Source organism: Trichomonas vaginalis, chromosome III (assembly GCF_026262505.1).
Source record: "Trichomonas vaginalis G3 chromosome III, whole genome shotgun sequence".
Taxonomy (NCBI): Eukaryota; Parabasalia; order Trichomonadida; family Trichomonadidae; genus Trichomonas; species Trichomonas vaginalis.
The window spans coordinates 9,877,105-9,896,861 of NC_067205.1; the positions used below are offsets into that span (position 1 = coordinate 9,877,105).

General features: G+C 34.7%; 11 protein-coding genes and 4 pseudogenes across 15 annotated transcripts, besides 3 other annotated features; 7 read left to right on the forward strand and 8 right to left on the reverse strand.

Moving 5' to 3' along the window:
* Positions 1-22: part of a mobile genetic element that runs on past the window's edge.
* Positions 23-315: a mobile genetic element.
* A 1,887-nt stretch (positions 316-2,202) lies between these two features.
* Positions 2,203-2,496, forward strand: TVAGG3_0674000 (protein of unknown function, DUF4106 family; the record flags this gene model as incomplete). The annotated part of the gene is made up of 1 exon (XM_051242506.1): positions 2,203-2,496. The coding sequence occupies one exon, from the start codon at positions 2,203-2,205 to the stop codon at positions 2,494-2,496; it is 294 nt and encodes a 97-aa protein (XP_051089093.1).
* A 2-nt stretch (positions 2,497-2,498) lies between these two features.
* TVAGG3_0674010 (protein of unknown function, DUF4106 family) lies at positions 2,499-3,317 on the forward strand (the record flags this gene model as incomplete). Its single annotated transcript, XM_051242507.1, has 1 exon — positions 2,499-3,317. A coding segment is annotated over one exon (819 nt), but the record flags the coding sequence as incomplete, so codon positions are not given.
* A 1,132-nt stretch (positions 3,318-4,449) lies between these two features.
* Positions 4,450-19,757: part of a mobile genetic element that runs on past the window's edge.
* TVAGG3_0674030 (protein of unknown function, DUF4106 family) lies at positions 6,376-6,912 on the forward strand (the record flags this gene model as incomplete). Its single annotated transcript, XM_051242508.1, has 1 exon — positions 6,376-6,912. One exon carries the CDS (start codon positions 6,376-6,378, stop codon positions 6,910-6,912), a length of 537 nt encoding a protein of 178 aa, XP_051089095.1.
* TVAGG3_0674040 (Poxvirus D5 protein-like family) lies at positions 8,327-8,962 on the forward strand (the record flags this gene model as incomplete). Its single annotated transcript, XM_051242509.1, has 1 exon — positions 8,327-8,962. One exon carries the CDS (start codon positions 8,327-8,329, stop codon positions 8,960-8,962), a length of 636 nt encoding a protein of 211 aa, XP_051089096.1.
* On the forward strand, positions 9,002-9,421 carry TVAGG3_0674050 (protein of unknown function, DUF4108 family; the record flags this gene model as incomplete). The annotated part of the gene is made up of 1 exon (XM_051242510.1): positions 9,002-9,421. One exon carries the CDS (start codon positions 9,002-9,004, stop codon positions 9,419-9,421), a length of 420 nt encoding a protein of 139 aa, XP_051089097.1.
* Positions 9,920-10,321, forward strand: TVAGG3_0674060 (P-loop containing nucleoside triphosphate hydrolases family; the record flags this gene model as incomplete). The annotated part of the gene is made up of 1 exon (XM_051242511.1): positions 9,920-10,321. A coding segment is annotated over one exon (402 nt), but the record flags the coding sequence as incomplete, so codon positions are not given.
* On the forward strand, positions 10,346-10,795 carry TVAGG3_0674070 (protein of unknown function, DUF4106 family; the record flags this gene model as incomplete). Its single annotated transcript, XM_051242512.1, has 1 exon — positions 10,346-10,795. One exon carries the CDS (start codon positions 10,346-10,348, stop codon positions 10,793-10,795), a length of 450 nt encoding a protein of 149 aa, XP_051089099.1.
* Positions 11,213-11,647, reverse strand: TVAGG3_0674080 (uncharacterized protein; the record flags this gene model as incomplete). Its single annotated transcript, XM_051242513.1, has 1 exon — positions 11,213-11,647. A coding segment is annotated over one exon (435 nt), but the record flags the coding sequence as incomplete, so codon positions are not given.
* TVAGG3_0674090 (organellar and viral DNA polymerase type B) lies at positions 12,241-12,805 on the reverse strand (the record flags this gene model as incomplete). The annotated part of the gene is made up of 1 exon (XM_051242514.1): positions 12,241-12,805. A coding segment is annotated over one exon (565 nt), but the record flags the coding sequence as incomplete, so codon positions are not given.
* Positions 14,123-14,371, reverse strand: TVAGG3_0674100 (organellar and viral DNA polymerase type B; the record flags this gene model as incomplete). The annotated part of the gene is made up of 1 exon (XM_051242515.1): positions 14,123-14,371. The coding sequence occupies one exon, from the start codon at positions 14,369-14,371 to the stop codon at positions 14,123-14,125; it is 249 nt and encodes an 82-aa protein (XP_051089102.1).
* Positions 14,548-15,031, reverse strand: TVAGG3_0674110 (organellar and viral DNA polymerase type B; the record flags this gene model as incomplete). Its single annotated transcript, XM_051242516.1, has 1 exon — positions 14,548-15,031. A coding segment is annotated over one exon (484 nt), but the record flags the coding sequence as incomplete, so codon positions are not given.
* TVAGG3_0674120 lies at positions 15,914-16,560 on the reverse strand (annotated as a pseudogene). The gene has a single exon. A coding segment is annotated over exon 1 (647 nt).
* On the reverse strand, positions 16,918-17,756 carry TVAGG3_0674130 (annotated as a pseudogene). Its single transcript has one exon. A coding segment is annotated over exon 1 (839 nt).
* TVAGG3_0674140 lies at positions 17,973-18,925 on the reverse strand (annotated as a pseudogene). Its single transcript has one exon. A coding segment is annotated over exon 1 (953 nt).
* TVAGG3_0674150 lies at positions 19,100-19,683 on the reverse strand (annotated as a pseudogene). The gene has a single exon. A coding segment is annotated over exon 1 (584 nt).

Consider the following 19,757-nt stretch of genomic DNA (forward strand, 5'->3'; position numbering starts at 1 on the left):
TTACTATTGGATGTTTCAATGCGAGTCTATAAGAATTTCGCGAAAAAGTGACACCCAAAAAGTACCTTTCAATAGGGAGTAACACTTAAAAGTGACAATTTAAAATTCACAATAAAATAAAATAATAATTTTTTAGTCTATTATAATTATTCTTTTCTTTGAAATCCCTCTAAAAATTCTTCGAAATGTTCTAAAATATAATCTGGAGAATTATAACAAATTCATATATTTCTAACATATACGTATCTAACAATTCATTTGGAATTTTCAACGATCTTAAATTATGTAATTGAATTTTGTAATTTCCTTCATTTAACTTAAAAAAAAAAAAAAAAAAAAAAAAAAAGGGTAGTGGGCTTCCAGGACTTGTGCTTCTATGCCTGATGTTGAGTAGCAAAATTTAAGAGTCACTGATCAAACCGGATTGAAGGTCTCTTTTAATTTATAACATCTGTCATTTTACTCATGAATTTTCATGAAATTTACACGCAAAAATATCATTTTAAGGGTAGAATGGGTAATATCTAACCTCTTTTCTAACCTCTTTTTCTACCTCTTGAATTTTCATGAAAGATTTACACCAAAAATATATTTAGGGTAGAAGGGTATATCTACCTCTTTTCTAACCTCTTTTCTCCCTCTTGAATTTTCTGAAATTTACACCAAAAATATATTTTTTAGGGTAGAAGGGTATATCTACCTCTTTTCTAACCTCTTTTCTACCCTCTTGAATTTTCATGAAATTTACACCAAATATAATTTTAGGGTAGAAGGGTATATCTAACCTCTTTCTAACCTCTTTTCTACCCTCTTGAATTTTCATGAAATTTACACCAAAAATATACTACTAGGGTCATTTACGAAGAAATCTCAACAAAAGTCTTTACGATGAAAGTCTTGACAAGTTTTACGAACTTAAAGAAGTCTCAACAAAGTCTTTACGAAGAAGTCTTTAAACAAAGTCTTTACGAAGAAGTCTAACAAAGTCTTTACGAAGAGAAGTCTACAAAGTCTTTACGAAGAAGTCTTAACAAAAGTCTTTACGAAGAAATTCATGAAAATTCAAGAGGGTAAAAATGAGGTTAGAAAAGAGGGTTAGATATACCCTTCTACCTAAAATATTGTAAAACTGACACCACAACAACAGTTGCAACAACAAATAATGAATGACCCCACTATGTTGCAACAAATGTCAAGCAATCCTATGCTTTTAAACCGAGTTCTTGGTGCACAGAGTGGAGGTTTAAGAGCGCACTTTTAGCGAAAATGGCAGGCTATGGTGGAGCTGCAGACGGAACAGCCTATAACCCTCAAAGTCAAATGAATTTGAGTTCACTCAAAAATCAAAATATCAGATGTCAAAAAGTCAAACATAGACATACAAAGCAAATAAGTGAAAACGAAAAGAAACTAGAATATGACAGACACGCAAAGAAACTCAATGAGTTAAACGTAGAGAAAAAGAAGAAAGAAGAACAACTGAAAGAACTAAGTACAGAGGAATATGCGAAAAAAGTGTCAGAAAAAGCAGCAGAAGTAGCAAAAATGGAACAGATGTTATAAATTTGAAAAACCATACTACTCAATATAAAGTACTGAAAGATGAAGAGATAAACAAAAAGCCCTGAAGACATATATGGATAGCGATGAGTATAAAAAAGAAGTTGAAGCAAATGTAAAGGCAGAAAAACTTTTACAGTTGCAAAACCAAACCGTACAGTATGAAAACTTAGCACAAGAAAGTAAAAATAACGACGCAGCCATGCAAAAGGCAATGAAAAGCGCAGAATATATAAAAGCTAACAATGACTGGTTAGATGCCCAAGCCAACGCCAAAGCAGCCCAACTTATAGGGTCAATAAGACAAAAATACAAGCGGATGAAGACAGTTCAAATGAAGCTTTAACAAATGCTGACTTTAAGAACGCCTTCGAAGCTCTTCATAGTAAGGTGAAACAAGTGAACGACTTCTCATCTGGAAAGAAAACTGAAGTCTGAAGGTTTCGACAAAGAGTTAAAAGAAGTAGCACAAAAATATGACGAAAATAACAGATGCAGCAACGAGACAGGCAGTTCAAAGTGCCTATGACGCCGTTAGAGCAACTGTTGTGGAAAGTCAAGAAAAAGAGTTACAACAGACCAAAACAGACCTAGTAAATGCTTTCTTAAAAACGAAAAGTCAGGTAGGACATTATGCTGCAGATGGAACATATGTGCCAGCTGGTGGAACTTATATACCACCAAACCCTCCAAGAGAAGCACCTGCACCAGGACTACCTAAAACATTTACATCGTCACATGGACACAGACACAAGCATGCACCAAAACCAACACAACAACCAACAGTTCAAAATCCAGCACAACAACAACAACCAGCACAACAACCACCTCCACAACCAGCACAGCAACCAACAGTTCAAAACCCTGCACAACAACAACCACAAACAGAGCAAGGACATAAAAGAAGTAGAGAACAAGGAAACCAAGATTTCTTAAAAATGCTTAAAGAAGACTATGGTTACCCAGATACTCTTGACTTTAGTGACAGATATAAAGAAGCTATTAGAAAGTTCAAGGAAGGAAATACTGACCCGAACCTATTTAGCTTTATGGCTCAGCACCAAATGGGATATAATTTCAAACCTGGAAAATACAAGCTCGCTAAGGGATATGATTTAATAGCATATCATCCAAATGACATGACTGAATTTACTCCGAGATATTTGGTGTCAGAGCTAAATGACAATTCAACTCTCTTCATGAAACGCGTAAAAAATAGAGACGGAACGAAAGAAGAAAGGTTTATGAGTCCGGATGACTTAGATAGGGAACTTTTTAAAAACGGTCTCGGAATATATGAAATGCCAGCAGATGAGGTACAAGAAACTCCACAGGAAGAAGTTCAGATACAACCAGACATGGAAGAAATAGTTCAGCAACAACAGCTAGAAGAGCCTGAAGGAAACGAACAAGTCCCTCCTTTGGAAACTAACTTCACAGAACTAGATGAAGATTTGGAACAGCCGAAAAATCTTGACCCTCAACAAGACTATGAGGTGAATATGGAATCTTTCCAAGAGTCTAAGAAAAATTCGGCTGACAGAGTAGAAAAATATCGAAAAATGTTTGCCGACATACAAAAGACTCCAACACCAGATGAAAATATTCAGCATAGAATGGAAGTACTGAAAGAAAATGTACGCGAATACAATAACCCTTTTTACTTACGACCATATAACGTTCAATCTTTGGCTGAACTCGGTGAAAATAAAAGGTTAAATTTCAACAAAACATATAGAAATGAAACATTGTTTAAAGTTCATTCAGAACCTAGCCAATATGGAAACAAACCTACTTTTGTTTCTGCAGACTATGGAACTACAATGAGATGGGGTCATAAAGCTAACCCGGATAGGTGGTTCATAAACTTACAACCACAATTCCAAGAAGTTGTAGACGCAATGGAAGTGAATGGTGAACCAGATATAGCTGGTATTTTCAGCGCGGCTTTAATGCCATTGAAAGATATGAAACATGCAGATATTTTGGACCAGTATGAAATGAACATGGCTGATGGAAATATAACACCTGACGTTCTAGAAATTTATCTCAAAGAACTACACAGAACCATAAAGATGGTATATTTGGTGAAGAGTTTAGAAAGAAGTTAGGGAGAGAAGGAAGAGAACCTATTGTACATGACCTTGCAAACGAAAGTTTACAAAATGTCATAAAAACTTACTTTGCAGACAATGAACCGAGAAGGGATGAATATTTAAGAAAACTCAAATGGACAGTACCAAATGAAATGTTAGTATTGAAAAACATGTTCCTTGACAAAATAAAACCAACTACAGAAATAAATGACGCAAGCCTGAAACATTGGGTAAAAGCTTTCCCATTCACAAAAGATATATTGGTAACATGGAAAGAAAACCAGAATGGCTACAAAAACATATATTTGGAAACGAGCTTATTCCATATGGACAAGCTCTGTTTGAAGAGCTTGAACCGGAAACTCAGGAAAGAGTCATGCAAACAATACGCGAAGACTCAAATACAAACTATGACAAAATCTTTCTAGGATATAGGTTACCTGAGATGGGCGACCAGAGCCCAAAGGCAAAAAGGACATGGGAAATTTACAACATACTAGGTGAACATGAGGCAAAGATGCAACAACTTGAAGCAGAGGGCAAGTTACCAAAAGCGACACCAAAGAAGAAGAGTAGAACAAAGTGAAAATAGTGAAGAAGTAACTTCATCTAGTGAAAGTAGTGGCAATGAAGGAAAAAGAAGAGTTAAAAACTCAGTCAGGAAGAAAGTAAAGCTTGGTCCGAGTGGGTTCTATTATGACACATAAATCCAACTATTCTATATTTTTACCCATATGAAATGTACGCCGCTCAGAATATAACGCCAACAGTTTTGGATGCCATGAACGGAAATGTTTCCGAATGGTATAACGAATGCGACAATGCCATTAGAAGGTCAGAAATAGTTCCTGGAACTTACGAATATACAACTGCTGTTTCTTATGGAAATGTAGGTGAGTTTGGAGAAGGTTCTTCAACAACAGTAGATATTGCTTGCGACAGGTTTCATATTATTTCTATTGACAACTCATTCTTATACGTGGAACAAGACATTGAAATAAAACCTTCTGCCAAGTTGTCTGACAAGAAAGGTTGCAATGGAATTTTCTATGTCGGATACCAATATGCTCCAGAAGTTTTCATGGGATATAAGATATATTCTAACTCTGACTTAGTTCAAACAGTAACATGGGCAAACTATGAATGGTTCGCTTTGAGAAACTCAGTACAACCACAAGCTAGAGAACAAACAGACCAATATGCAACTATTGAGAAAATAAGAAGACTTGACCCTAACGTTCCAGGAGTTTATGTTAACCTTTCTGGTTCAGATGGAAATGCTGTCACTAAAGTAAAACTGAAACTTAGAGTTCCTTTGTCATCTTTCCTCATCTTCAGGTTTTTAAGATACTTGCCAAACTGGGCAGGAAAAATTTCTATCGAACTTACTCCAAGCAAAAATAACTTAGTCATTGCACCAACACAAGACCCATTCACTCTTACTGTAGCTGGAACTGGTGGAGCCAAGTTCTGTGACTTTTGCAAAGACAAAGTTGACTTAGACTTTGGTTTCTCAAACTTCAACACTGAAGTAAACTATTATTTCAATGCTGCTGGAACTGCTTGGGACCCAGTTAAGTTCACATGCGAAAAATTTGAATGCAAGAGAATAGAAAGCAGACTTGCAGTCTATATGTTGGACCCAGATATTTCAAATGCTTTAGCTGCCAAATATATTGCAGTTCCACTTATGTTCCCTATACACCAAATATCTGTCAAAGACTTTGCAGGTGAAGTTGGAAACCAAAGTGCTGACCCAGGTGCAAGAACAGATATTGCCTTAACAACTGCAATGAAACATGCAGATACTATGTTTGTACTGTTCAGACGAACTATAAATGACTATTCTTGTTTCTACAACCCCGGTATTAAATATCATATAAACATAGATGGCAAATATTATCCAAGAGAAGAATATTCTACAGTTGAGGATATGAGGTCATACAACTTGACATTAGATGCTATGAACTTTAACAACAACTTCACAACAACCATTAACCCTGAAATGCAAAGTTCTATTATGCCATATGTGAAAGTATGGACTCATACAGGAGGTCAAAAAACTCAATATACAAATGGAGACCGTTCAAACTTTTGGCTTGGCATTCCATTTGCTGACTCAGAAGACTTTATGGGTGGTATTTCAACTGTTGGTACAGTTCAAATACAATATACTGGTGACAGAGACGGTCCAGATGAATTGAAAGCAAAGAAGTTTACAAAACCAATAGCACTTTTCACGGAAGATGCTCTTTTGAAGATTCGTTCGATGAAACCTGCTGGGGCTCCTCAGATTGGCATAACGACAGCTTCCATCGAGCAGATTTTGGCAGCAGGTCAGTAAGTTGTTCTTGAACTGACTTCTCTCCGTCAAATATTGACAGTACGCCAGTTTTGACATAATATTGTATTATAAACTTTCCTTTAGAAATATCGTCAGTTTTGTTGTTATATTTTTGTCTGCTTCAAGAACTTTCACCATTTCGGTTATACCAACTTTCTTTGCTTTATGAAAATATTTTGGTTCAGCAAAGACTGCTATTCTATAACATTTTCCATTGTTTGTATAAAGAACTATTCTGTCAATGTATTTGTATTGTTTGTGTGTGTAAACTTTGTTTTGCTTCAATTCGAAGAGATACTCGAATACGTCCATCTTTTTATTCTAAGTAAAATGTCATTTCCGAAAAATAGAAGCGTAAGTGTTTCAAAAGGTTTAATGGCGGTGGCAGATGTGAAGTTAAATTCACCAACTCAAACAAACAGTCAAAGTGTTATTGTCAATGTCAAAGACAGAGATGTTGAAGTGGGGAAACCATACGAGGACGAAGATGGTATAACAATAGTTCCTGTAAAAGAACAACCAACATACCCTGAAGTTAGCAGAGACTTAAGTTCTGTTGCAGATATTCGAAACGACTACCAACAACTGAAAGACAAACTTCAAACTCAGGAGAAGATTTGTCAAGCTTTAGGTATAATGTTAAACTTGGTCGAACACAACCCTGTAAAAGTGAACTCATATGTCATTGCACCTCATGAAGTTTTGAAAGAACTATTGAAACTTTTGACAGAGGCAGACGATATAAACATCAAAGAAATAGAACCCGACGTTAGTTGCTGTGGTGTTTCATATAATGTCATTGACAAGATATACGTTATGAAAGGAGGTGAAACGTTGAACTTAAAATATAGTTTCCCAGACGTTATAAAAATATTTGACGACCACAACATTTCATTAAAATTTATTTGCTAAGTAAATGGCAGAAGACACAATGGTTTATACTATTACGACTAAAAACCCTGAGTCATATAATTCTATAACAACAAACTTACAAAGTCCTCAAGGACGATATTGTAAACTAACTTTAAACACAATGACGACTAAAGCCTGTTTTGCTCTTTTGACACCAGAAGATTTTATTGTTGTGAATGGTAAAAAATACTCCTTTGAAGATACTTACTCAGATATACCACCAACAGGTTTTGTTGACTTATTTAATACTTTAAGTACGGGTGTAAAATGTGCTGCAACTAGAGCAGGTTTCATTATGTTTGGATGTCCGACTGAGTTTACTATAAACAATATGAGCTATAATACAAAACTTATATCTGGTTTTTACTACCAACAATTTCCTATAACAGGAAAAGGTGTCATACAAGGAATGTCTGTTCCATTGACTTTAAGTACACCTATTTTATATATTGTTTCAAACTTAGGTTCAAAGTGTTATTCGAATGTCGACAGAAACTACTATGACCAAAAGATACTTATGCGTATAAATAACACATTCTCTGCTGGTTTGCCTATTGTTCATTCGAATGCAGAGTTTTCAGCTTTAGTAAACTCAAACACTTTAGCAAACATTAACCTTAGTTGACGCAAACTTTGTTCCTGTAAAACTTTATGTCCTATGTATTTGTCAATGACGGCAGAAAGTTTCGAATTGGAAGATGCAACTGGTGAAAGTATTGTATTACAAGAACAACTTCAACAACAAATAGCTCAAGAACAACAAATGCAACAAATAGCTCAAGAATAAAAAAAATATTTTTTTTATTTTTATAAAAATGTACAGAATAGATGTTTCAGATTTTTATGACTTCCAAACATTCAGAAATATGTGTCCATTTCGAGACTATAACAAAGCAGTCGAGAATTTGAAACGTTTAGTCATTTATGTTGACTCTGCCCCAGAATGTTATGTTATGAAAGAATGGGATGTAGTCTTTAACAAACCTAAAGCAACAATAGTTTCAGAACAAGAATGTAGACAGAAACTTAAGAAAATAAAAGTTGTACAAGTTGGCATGAAGATGTTAGATGCTTGGGATATCTTATTGTCAAAGTTAGAAGATTTTTCAGTTCGAGGTATAAAGTTCTATACACCTTCTCCAAACTTCTATTCTATCTTCACTGGATATAAATACGAACAAGTAGAATGGAAAGAAAATATTATAGAAGCTTGGTTAGACCATGTCAAAGAAATTATATGCAATGGAAACGAAAGATCTATGAGTATATCTTATGTTGGTTTGCAAACATCTTACAACATCCAAGTGCTAAAAATGAAACTGCTCTCATTATAATTGGAAAACAAGGAACAGGTAAGAACACTTTCTTTACAGATATCTTATGCAAACTGTTAGAGGGCTATTCGAATCCGAATATGACAAACTTAGAAAACATCTGCGGTAAATTTAACTCTTCAATAGAGAATATGAAACTTATAGTATGTAACGAACTTCAAAGTATAGATACAACAAAAGTTTTGAACTCAGATGCTTTGAAGAGTCTTATAACAGACAAAGTTGGAGTTGTTGAAAGAAAATATAAAGACCAAAGAGTTTGTGAAAATGTTGCAAACTTCGTTATGGTTTCAAACAATGCTGTTCCGATGAAGTTAGAAAGTTCTGACAGAAGATATGTAGTTGTCAGAACGTCAGATTCTCATATGCAAGATACAGAATATTTTGACGCTTTGTCAGAAACTTTGACATCTGACTTTTACAACCACTTGTTCTCATATTTCATGACATTAGATATTTCTAAGTTCAATCCAAGACAAATTCCACATACCGAAGAGAGACAAACATTGTTAGAAGCAAACAAGAGTGTATATGAACTGTTCATAGATGAAACTGACTTTGTGTCATTAGATGAAAGGTCATTGTACGATTCGTATAAACAATATTGTCAAGAATATGGTTATATGACAGCGTCTAAACGAACATTCTTGGCAAATGTCAAAAGTCTTTTAGACGTACAGAATGGTGTATATACAAAGAAAAATTTTTCTGAGTAAATTTTAAAAAAAAATATATTTTTTTATCCGATAGAAAAGATGACGAAATTCATCTCAGTAAACAAGTACATGACAGAAGTCAAAGAAGAACTAGACCCATTCACATATTTGAATGTTTACTTCTACCATTTTGAAAAGTCTTCATTCAGCAAAGTTTGGAACATCGAACCAGTTAAGTTTGCTATTGTGACTAAAAATGGTGCGAAATTTGAAGACTTAGACATAGAAGGTTTGTTAGCAGTCAAAGAAAGTTTTGACAGAAGGTTCTCAAACCTTAAAGAAGGCAAAGCATACAAACTTGTTATACCTTATGAACCAAAGAAAGCAGACGACTATGAATATTATGAGTCTAAAGTTGTAGAAGTTCAAGGTAAATTGGGTAAAAAGATTTTAGAGTCTAAGCCAGTGTTTGCTCCTAAAGAGGAAGAGAACATTGACATTGACCCAGAAATGTTCTAAAAATAAAATTTTATTTTTACATGTCAAATTTCTTCTTCTCTGGCTCTGGTTCTTTCTTCTCTTCTTCTACTTTTCTTTTCTTTCTTTCTCTCTTCTTCTTTCTGGTGGAGTTATGTCAAACTTCTCAGAACCATATTTTTGTAAAAGTTCTTTGTCCTTTAATAGCTCTTCTATTCTGTTTTCTATTTCATCTTCAAGAACAGCGCATGTGTCTTCTTTGCATTCTAAGAAGTTTTGTTGGACTTCATCTCTCCAAGAGGCGTCATCTCTGTCAACAAGTCTGTCATTGACAAATTTTAAGACTGCTCTGCTTAATGTTTTATGGTTCTTGTCATATTCCCAGAAACAGAACTTTAGAACAAATTCACCTTTCTTGTTTACACTATGTAAGATTTTATGGTCGACAGATGTTTTGCTGTCGAAAAGTTTATCTCGAATATAGATAGCGAAATCGCTAGACATTTTCTAAAAGATAAAAATTTTAATTTTTCTAAAAATATGTTAGAAAAAAAGTTTGCTGACATTGACAAAAAATTTGAGAATGTTTTAAATAAGAACAAGAGGAAGTTGGAAAATGCTCAGATAAAACCCATACATGACAAGTTCTTATTTGCTCAGAATGGTATAACAGGTCTAATTGCACCACCTGGGTCGGGTAAGACTTTCACTTATCTTAAAATGGCTGCACAACAACAAGAACTAGATGAGAAGAACCCATTCTATGAGTTAGTTGTCATTTGTAGTACTTCTGGTCAATTTGACCAAACCGTCAATTCGTTCAAAGATATTATAAAGAAGTCTAAGTTAGTATGTATAAAAGACTCTGAGTTGTTAGATTGGATAAAGAAGTACCAAAGAAGGGTTTTGAAGTACAATGCTATAAATGAGTATATAAATTCGAAGTTTAAAGACCCAAATGAGGAAATGCAGAGAATATTAGAGAAGAAACACTTCAGAAACAAACAGAAAGAGATAGAATACATTTCGAAGAAATTGCAATCTTACGATTGGAAGATATACCCTCATAGATGTCTTCTTATCTTAGATGACTTTGCTTCTCATCCTTTGTTAAAGAATAGAGAACAAGACATGTGTCGAATTCTTAAGAAGCTCAGACACTTTAACATCTCTGTTGTCATTTGTGTACAGACAGCAAAGAGTTTAAGTAAGGATGTAAAGAGAATACTTACTGACATTGTACTTTTCCCCGGATTGTCCGAAGACGATTTCATGGAACTTATGAAAGAGTCCATGGCAGGTAAGTTTGACAGACATGAACTATGGGAGAAGTACAAAGTCATACAAGACCCTCATACTTCTTTCAGAATTCATATCTACGCAAACAAAGTTCAAATTGTAAAAGGTCAAGCGTAAAAAATGTAAGTGTTTGGTCTTAGTCTGTTGTGGTGCTGGGGCTGTCGGTTCTTCTGGCTTTGGAAGACATTCAGGAAGAGGAACGTCAGTCATCCGTTTGTGTCCTGTCGGAAGGAAAATTTTTTCCAGTTGTCGGGAAAATTTTTTCCTGTCGGAAGGAAAAATTTTTTCTGTCGTTCGACCAAAAAGTTCTCAATTTTCGAAAATTTGAATGGTTTACGGACGGACAACAGGAAAATTTTTTCCAGTTGTCGGGAAATTTTTTTCCAGTTGTCGGGAAATTTTTTTCCAGTTGTCGGGAAATTTTTTCCCTGTCGGATGGAAGGACTCGGAATGCCAGAAGGATTTGACAAGACAATTTACCTTATAGAGCTACCTGAGCCATCTGAAGTCAAGCTTGAAAAATAAATGGTTCATTTACTCTGCTTGTTTGAAGTTGTCAAAATACTCTGTTATTTTTTCTTTCAGTAGCGGCAAATCTTCTTTGAAGGTAAGTATTGTACAACCTTTAATATCATAGTGTGTTTGAGGTAACGTATCTTGAACTATTTGTTTCACATCATCATTTGGTGTCATTGAAATCGGTAAGTTTTCGCGATAGAACCAATTTCTGTCAGATTTGTAAATCTTAGCAAGGTCGTAAAAGCTTTTGTTGTTTCTTCTGACTAAATGCAACATAACCATATCTCTGTCTTCTTCATTTTCCATCTCTTCAGTATAAATCATATACTTATAGTTCTTTTCCTTTCCTTTTGGTACCGAACGTGGTATTCTTTTCTGAATGTTTTTGTCTTTTGCTTCAAGCTTGTTCTCTAGCTCTTCACGTTCTTGTCTATGAATTTCGTCAAGAAGTCTGTAAATATACCAAGCATAACGAGGCGAAGCCCACATTGCAACAGCATTTACAAGAAGTCTATGTACATACCAGCCTCTCAAACCATTTGGCAAATTTTCACGATTTTCATAGAGTTTTGGCGACTGGGTTTTTTTACCTACTCGCTGTTCTTCACTGTTTTCATAGAGTTTTGGCGACTGGGGTTTTTTACCTACTCGCTGTTCTTCACTGTTTTCAGAAAAAAGTCTGTCTCGCTGTGCTTCGCTCAAAAGTTCAATAGTGCTTTGGTTCCTAAACCAGTCTTTAGGAAGCTTAGTATCTGGAGCATAACATGCTGTCAAAATACTTTGCATTTGGTACATATCGTCTTTGACCGAACGAATGAGACGGAGTTGTTTGTTAAACTGAACCCACTCGTATTCTTCATTTATGGCTTCATGAACGATAGCAGTTGTTGTGTTCTCTGTTGTTGTCATATCTGTCTTTACATACAAAATAAAAAAATATTTTATAAAAAATTAGCGTTATTTCCTGACTTTCACAAAAGACCAAAAATAAACGCTTTACATGTATTTTTCAGCAACTTCGTCAAATAATTTTATAGCTTTACCTATCTCATCTACTTCAAACGTTTCTTTACCTTTCGTGGGAGCACCATACATTTTCTCAAAAACTTCAAGCAGTTCTGTTTCAGCAGCTCTCATATCGTTAACAAACACAACCTTGACTCTATTGACTATACTGTCATATCTTTGAGTTATATTATATGTTCTTCCTATCTTATATCTCTTTGTATTGAAGTCCTTCGGTTTCTGAACGATGTAAAGTAAGCCTTCACTGCAACGTTCCGTATCGAATGAACCATATGTTATGAAGTTATATCCAACAACTGGGTCTAACCATAACAAAACTATTGGTATAAGACTTTTGTCGATGAGATATGCTCTTGTTCCATGAAATGCTACTGATATCATAAGCTCAGGATTTCTTGTCAAAATTTTCTGAGTTGAAGCAATTCCAACCCAGTCGTGTGTTTTCTTTCCAGATGGAGATATAATGTCTGACAAAGAATATTTCTTGTATTTCTTTGAGTATCTTACGTTTAAATCACCTATTCTAACCAATTTGGTGTCATTGTCTATCTTTCTAACTGTTTCAAACTCAGTGTTTGTCATTTTTCTGTCTTTACATACAAGATAAAAAATATTTTTTTAAAAAAACTAACGTTATTTTTTTTATTTTGTATAAAAGATATGATTTCAGGGATTTTTTTGACGAAGTGTCAAAGTTCTCTTCGTAAAAAAATAACAGTTATATAATGAAATTTGGTCATTTTTTTACGATTTCAGGGATTTTTTTGACGAAGTGTCAAAGTTCTCTTCGTAAAAAAATAACAGTTATATAATGAAATTTGGTCATTTTTTCACGATTTCAGGGATTTTTTGACGAAGTGTCAAAGTTCTCTTCGTAAAAAAATAACAGTTATATAATGAAATTTGGTCATTTTTTCACGATTTCAGGGGTTTTTTTGACGAAGTGTCAAAGTTCTCTTCGTAAAAAAATAACAGTTATATAATGAAATTTGGTCATTTTTTTACGATTTTCGTACGGAATCTCGACCCGCGGTTTTCTTCGGGTCGCAAACATATGAGGAAATTCATGAAATTTGGTCATTTTTTTACGATTTCAGGGATTTTTTGACGAAGTGTCAAAGTTCTCTTCGTAAAAAAAATACAGTTATATCATGAAATTTGGTCATTTTTTCACGATTTCAGGGATTTTTTTGACGAAGTGTCAAAATTCTCTTCGTAAAAAAATAACAGTTATATAATGAAATTTGGTCATTTTTTTACGATTTTCGTACGGAATCTCTACCCTCGGTTTTCCTCGGGTAGCAAACATATGAGGAAATTCATGAAATTTGGTCATTTTTTTCAGCAAAAATATATTTTAGGGTAGATGGTTTTTAGGTGTCACCAGGTCACTCGGTCACTCGGTCAACTAACATCCTTTTGAAAATGGTGACAACATGACATTTTGACAACAACACAGGAAATGAACTTCATCGTATATGTTTTGTCATGATTTCATCGTAATGAGCGTAAATCAGACAAAAATATATTTTATGTTAGCATGTTAGATCTAACACGTTTTCTAACCACTTTTCTAACCTCTTTTCTCACCTCTTGAATTTTGTATAAAAGATATGATTTCAGGGATTTTTTTTACGAAGTGTCAAAGTTCTCTTCGTCACTCATAACAGTTATATAATGAAATTTGGTCATTTTTTTCAGCAAAAATATATTTTATGTTAGCATGTTAGATCTAACACGTTTTCTCACCTCTTTTCTACCCCATATGTCCTTACTGAAAAAGTATGTGTTCCATATGCCATTTTACTCAGAATTTTATACAGAATTCAGCAAAAATATATTTTATGTTAGCATGTTAGATCTAACACGTTTTCTAACCACTTTTTCTAACATAACTATTTACAAGCGTTTTACATGGTATATGTTGCGATGGTTCATGACTTTAAACAGTTTTGTAGCTTCTATTTCTTCACGAAGGATATCAAAAGTTTTCACAATATTGAATGTATCTTTATATTTCTTCTTGACATCTGAAAGAAGGAAATCGTCAGCAGTTGGATAGTTTTTGTTCAGAAATGTCAACATGTCCATTTTATCTTCTGCTGGTTTCTCTGCTTCTTTCTTTAAGTCAGCATAGTCGTTTCGCATACGTTCTATCTCTTTGACGGAGTAGTTATATTTCCTCATTGCTGCTTTACATTTTGAACATTGTGGGTTCATTTTAGCATTGTACATTGAAATTTGACCTGCTAGAACAACTAAGGCGTCAATGGTTTTCTTTAACTCAAAAGTTGCTGGTTTTATTTGTTCGTTCCATACTTTACCTCTTCTATCTTTATCTCTTATCTGCCATACACATTTTGCAACTAACGAAACAAAGTTGTCGTAGGTCTTAAATTCTTCAGATTTATATATGTCAATGAAATATACCATATCGCAGTCTTTGTCCATGACTTTGTGGTTGCAATGAAATCCAAGAAACTCATAGTTAACCTTACGTATGAACTTCTTTATTTCTACCGAGTCAGTTGCTTTGACTTCTATTTCTTCAAATTCTGGAATAGTGAGCTTTTGTTGTTGTATTTCAGGAAGTTTAGGTAGATGGTCAATAATATCCTGCATTTCATAAAGATATTGTTCATTTGTTTCATCTTTTGCAGTGCAATCTAAATCTCCTTGGAGAAGTTCTTGCTTTATCTTCTGGATTTCTGTTTCGAAAGTATATGAAGAAGGAATGAAGCTTTTCATTTCTACTAACATAGATGTTGGGTTCATGACTAAAGAGTTTGGTGAAGTTGTTGCTAACATGTTCTTACAATAAAAATAAAAAATATTTTTTTAAAAAAACTAACTTTATTTTTTATGTTTTTTGTGAAAGTGTCAAAACTCATGAATTTCGAGAGTTTTCTACGATGGTAGAAATGAGGTTAGAAATGAGGTTAGAAAACGTGTTAGATCTAACATGCTAACATAAAATATATTTTTATTTTTTCTATCTTAAGGAAAACACACAAAACTCATGAATTTCGAGAGTTTTCTACGATGGTAGAAATGAGGTTAGAAATGAGGTTAGATCTAACATGCTAACATAAAATATATTTTTATTTTTTCTATCTTAAGGAAACACACAAAACTCATGAATTTCGAGAGTTTTCTACGATGGTAGAAATGAGGTTAGAAATGAGGTTAGAAAACGTGTTAGATCTAACATGCTAACATAAAATATATTTTTGGTTCATTTACACTCGTTACGATGAAGAAGTCTTGACATTTTCCCGACTGTTGTCAAAATGTCATGTTGTCTCATTTTTTAAAGGATGTTAAATGACCGAGTGACCGAGTGACCCCTTCAGTAAACATCTCATTTTAACTCACTTTTTTTCTATCTTAAGGAAATTCATGAAAATTCAACGGGTGAAAAAACAGGTGAAAAAACAGGTTAGATCTCACCTCTTCACCTAAAATATATTTTTGCTGAAAAATGACCAAATTTCATGAGTTTTGGTTGAAAGAATACGGTGGAGCCAAAAGTGGCTCGACCTCAAAACAAGCATTTTGTGAAGAATATAGCAACCGCCGGAATTCCGGCGGTTGGTTTTTATACAAAATTCAACGGGTGAAAAAAGAGGTGAGAAAAGAGGTGAGAAAAGAGGTGAGAAAAGAGGTGAGATCTAACATGCTAACATAAACTCACTTTTTCAGCACTTTTCCGTAGTTGTATATGAAAGACAATTCGAGATAAAAGTCATAGTACAATGGTATTATATGTTGCACACCATTTGTTGTGAACCAAACTTGAAAGTCAGAGAAACTGTTACTAGGTGGTTCGTAGAATTTAGAAGCAAAGTCATAAAAGTCCTTACCGATACATAGAAAACTATTGTTGCTTGAACTGAAACTTGCATGGCACATAACATTTTGAGGGTCAAACACGTTTCTATAAACTGTCAAATCTGCTGGTGGAAGTATAAATTTAAATGGACCATCGGTGGTAATGGTTCGTTCTGGTTTAGTAACCGAAGAAATTGTGCCCAAGAACGTTTGTCTACTTTCCAAAATAAAAACTCTGTATCTCTTGGAGGGTTAATTTCGATCTTTTGAAATGAAACGGTGGAGTTCATCTTGTCATATTCTAGTTTCAGATAGTATGTTCCATTTAGTAAAGAGTCGTATTTTTCTTGAAATTCCCAATAGTATTTGTTCATTTGAGTTTGAAAGTCATTTAGAGTTTTCTCAAGACTTTCGTCTGAACGAACTGTAAAGATTCTCATTTCGTCAAATTTGTCTATTAGACCATCAGAACCTTTATACTGCCCATGAAAATATACTGCGAACATAAACGCGTTAGTTCTATTTGAAAACAAAACTCTTCTAAATCCTATTGCCTTTGCATCTGAAGGACTTTGAAGCCAACGAACTGGATAGTCAAACCTGTATGCTCGGGATGAAATTTCTTCATCTGAAATAGTCCTACCAGCATTTGTATAGATATAGTCTAACGGTTTTGTATCTGCTACTTTTGTTCTTTGTTTTTCAACCTGAAGCATTTAATATATGTAAAAATATATTGTTTTAAAATGGTATGCCATTTCATATTTCTCATCTAACAAACAAGTTTCCCAACGGTCTTCTCCAACAAACTCAGCGTACAGTTCAAATAAAATTTAAAAATGTCACTTTTTTGAAAAACGTTTTTATTTCATGCAATGTTTTATTTCTGTGCCGTCTTCAAGTATGCCCCAGTACTTACGCTTGGAGAGGGCATGAACTTCGGTGAAAATTTTGTCCAATTTGAATTGACCCATCTTCTCACCGACCATGCCCATTTCAATGAGTTTGTTGTATCCTTCTTCGTTCGTCATGAGTGCGTCAATGTTCTCATAGTAAACCTTGACTTTGGATTTTACTTCGGAGAAGAATTTGTTGTAGTTGTCAAGGACTGCCTTTGCGAACTGAGGGTAAGACCAATGTTCGACAATAGGTTTTAATGTGGTTACTAAGCCACTTTGACCTTGAGTGAATTCGTACTTCAAAACAAAAGGAGAAAACCTTTCAACAAAGTTGTCGACCTTCTCATAATGTTTACTCTTCATCTCTTGAGGTTTCTTAATGGAATATCCCCATGTCGAATTCATAAGCAATTTGAGTGTCATTGCAAGTTTGGGGTTTGAAGCTTTCCTAATATCATACAGTTGTTGTATGACTTTTCCAACTGTATAGTTCCTTCCCGGGAACTCACCATCTTCGTTTGGAATTCCAGTCGGAATATATTGGACAAACCTCATGTATGCAGCGTTAAGGTCGACATAGTATATCTTTTCGTTTGAGTCGAACTTGTCGCAACCAATTGGTCCAGTTTGTGGAAATTCAAGTGAGTCTCTTATCTTCTGAGAAACTTCTCCTGTTATCTCATAAACATCGTCGAAGCAACCTGTTTCATATAAAACCTTCTGACCTAACTCAGATGCTCTCCAATACAATTTGACGTCAATTGGATGTCTCAATGGAAGTTTGTTTATAGCATCTTGAAGTTCTTGCAACCTCATTGGAAGTTCTTCTGGTTCAGGTTGGTATCCGAACAACCAACTCCTTGTGGAACTGTGTACTTCTTTTGTACTAGAACTTTGTCTGGAACAACTTTTGGTCTTGCTAACAATGAAAAGTTTGTTTCGTCTTTTGGTACAAAAGTTTCTGTCAGCTTGTCATCTGGAATTGGTTCCAACAAACCTTTCTCGAAAAGAATGTTTACAGCTCTGACAATGTTGCACTTGCCTTTTCCGAACAATGGGTTTGTAAGACTTTCGTTCAACATGAAGTGGTTGTGGACAATTACAATCTTCAACCATGGTAAGTCTTTGTCAACAACATAGTCGTCATGTGAAGAACCTTTAGCTGTAGGTATGTTGACTCGGATATTGACATTTGCCAACGGTGCAATTTTTGCCAATTGACCTCTGAGAATGTACCTTGTCTTCACACATGACTCAAGATACTTCATTTTCTCATCTGTAACAAGACCAGAGTTCCTGAGACATGTAAGAATGCAAGGTTCATTGACAATTGTTTCAATTGAATTGTAAATTCCATACCTTGTCAAGTCAATGTCAGACTTATTTCTGAAGGGGAAGTATCCAGCATGTTGTCTGACTGCTTGAGGGTTAGGTTGGTACCATTCGAACTTGACACTTGCAATTCCTTCAATTGCATTCAAAATGTCTGAGTCGGAGTCAACCATTTGTTCTCTCTTTGTAGTCTTGAAAGCGTCAAGAAGCATTGCAGCTGTTGTGACATTGCCATATGCATAGTAAATGTGACCATCCAAATCTGTTATGGTCAATCTGAGATTGTGTCCTTTCTTATTTCCGTCTTGTATGGCAGCAAGTACACCCATGAAGCCTTCTTTGTTCTTTCCTTCGTCAAAGTTTACTGTAAAGGTTCGACCAGAAGTAATTTGACTTCTAACTTCACGGTACTTCTCATATGCATATCTTGTTCTTTCATGGGAGCATGTGCGTCTTCACCTTTTCCTTTTTTCCTTCTCAAAGGATGCAATTGTTCGTCATGTTTCCAGTAGAATCTGGCAAAGCCGTCGTGTCCTTCAACTTGAGGTTCACTAACATCGAAAGGCATGTCCATAAGACGTTCTTCTTCTAACCTCTCTAGTCTGTTTGGATAATTGGCACGTGCTGTTTCCAAATCCATTTCGTAGCGAAGACCAGACAATTTGTCATAGACTTTTATGGGTCTTCCCTTCCTATATTTAAACTTCTTCGAAACTCTCCAACCATATCTTTGTAACTCTGCTTTTATTCTAGCAGATTTTCTATCCATTCTATATGGGGGCATTTTTATAAAAATAAAAAAATATTTTTTTCTTTACTTTACATAACCGCCTGCTGCCATAAGTCTTTGACGCCAACCCATACCAGCTAATGAAGGTTGACTTGGTTTAGTTTGGAAACTAAACTTTGTTTTGGTTTATCTTCAGTTTTTGGTTTTTCTTCTTCTATCGGTTTTTCGTCACTTTTCGGTTCCTCTGACTTTACTTCACTTGCAGGAACAGTTGTGTCGTCAACATCTTCATAAATATCATATGCCATTTGTTTTTGTTTTCCTTTCAACTTTTTGTGTTTGTTGTAAAGTTTAGAATATTTCGACTCTAAGTCAATGAGATGTTCTATAATGAACTGTTGGTCAGTGAAGTAAACTTTTCCATCTGTTGTCTCGAAAGCTCCTTCAGACTTCAATATTTTATTTGTGAGAGTCTGTTTCTTTTTTGAGATACTTGCCGTTCCATTTTTATGAAAAGTGACTTTATAGTTAGAGTTTGTATTTCCAGACCTGGCACTTTCTATTATTGAATTTTTCTCTTCATCTGTAAGTTCTTTGACGGGTTTTGACAATGGTTCTGAACTTTTTGTTTGTGGTGTCAAATCTACCGTTTCAACTTCTTCGGTCATTTCATCTCAGTAAAAAATTTTAGTTTGGTTTGTTTTCAACTGGTTGTTGAGGTTTTTTAAGTCGGTCTAAAACT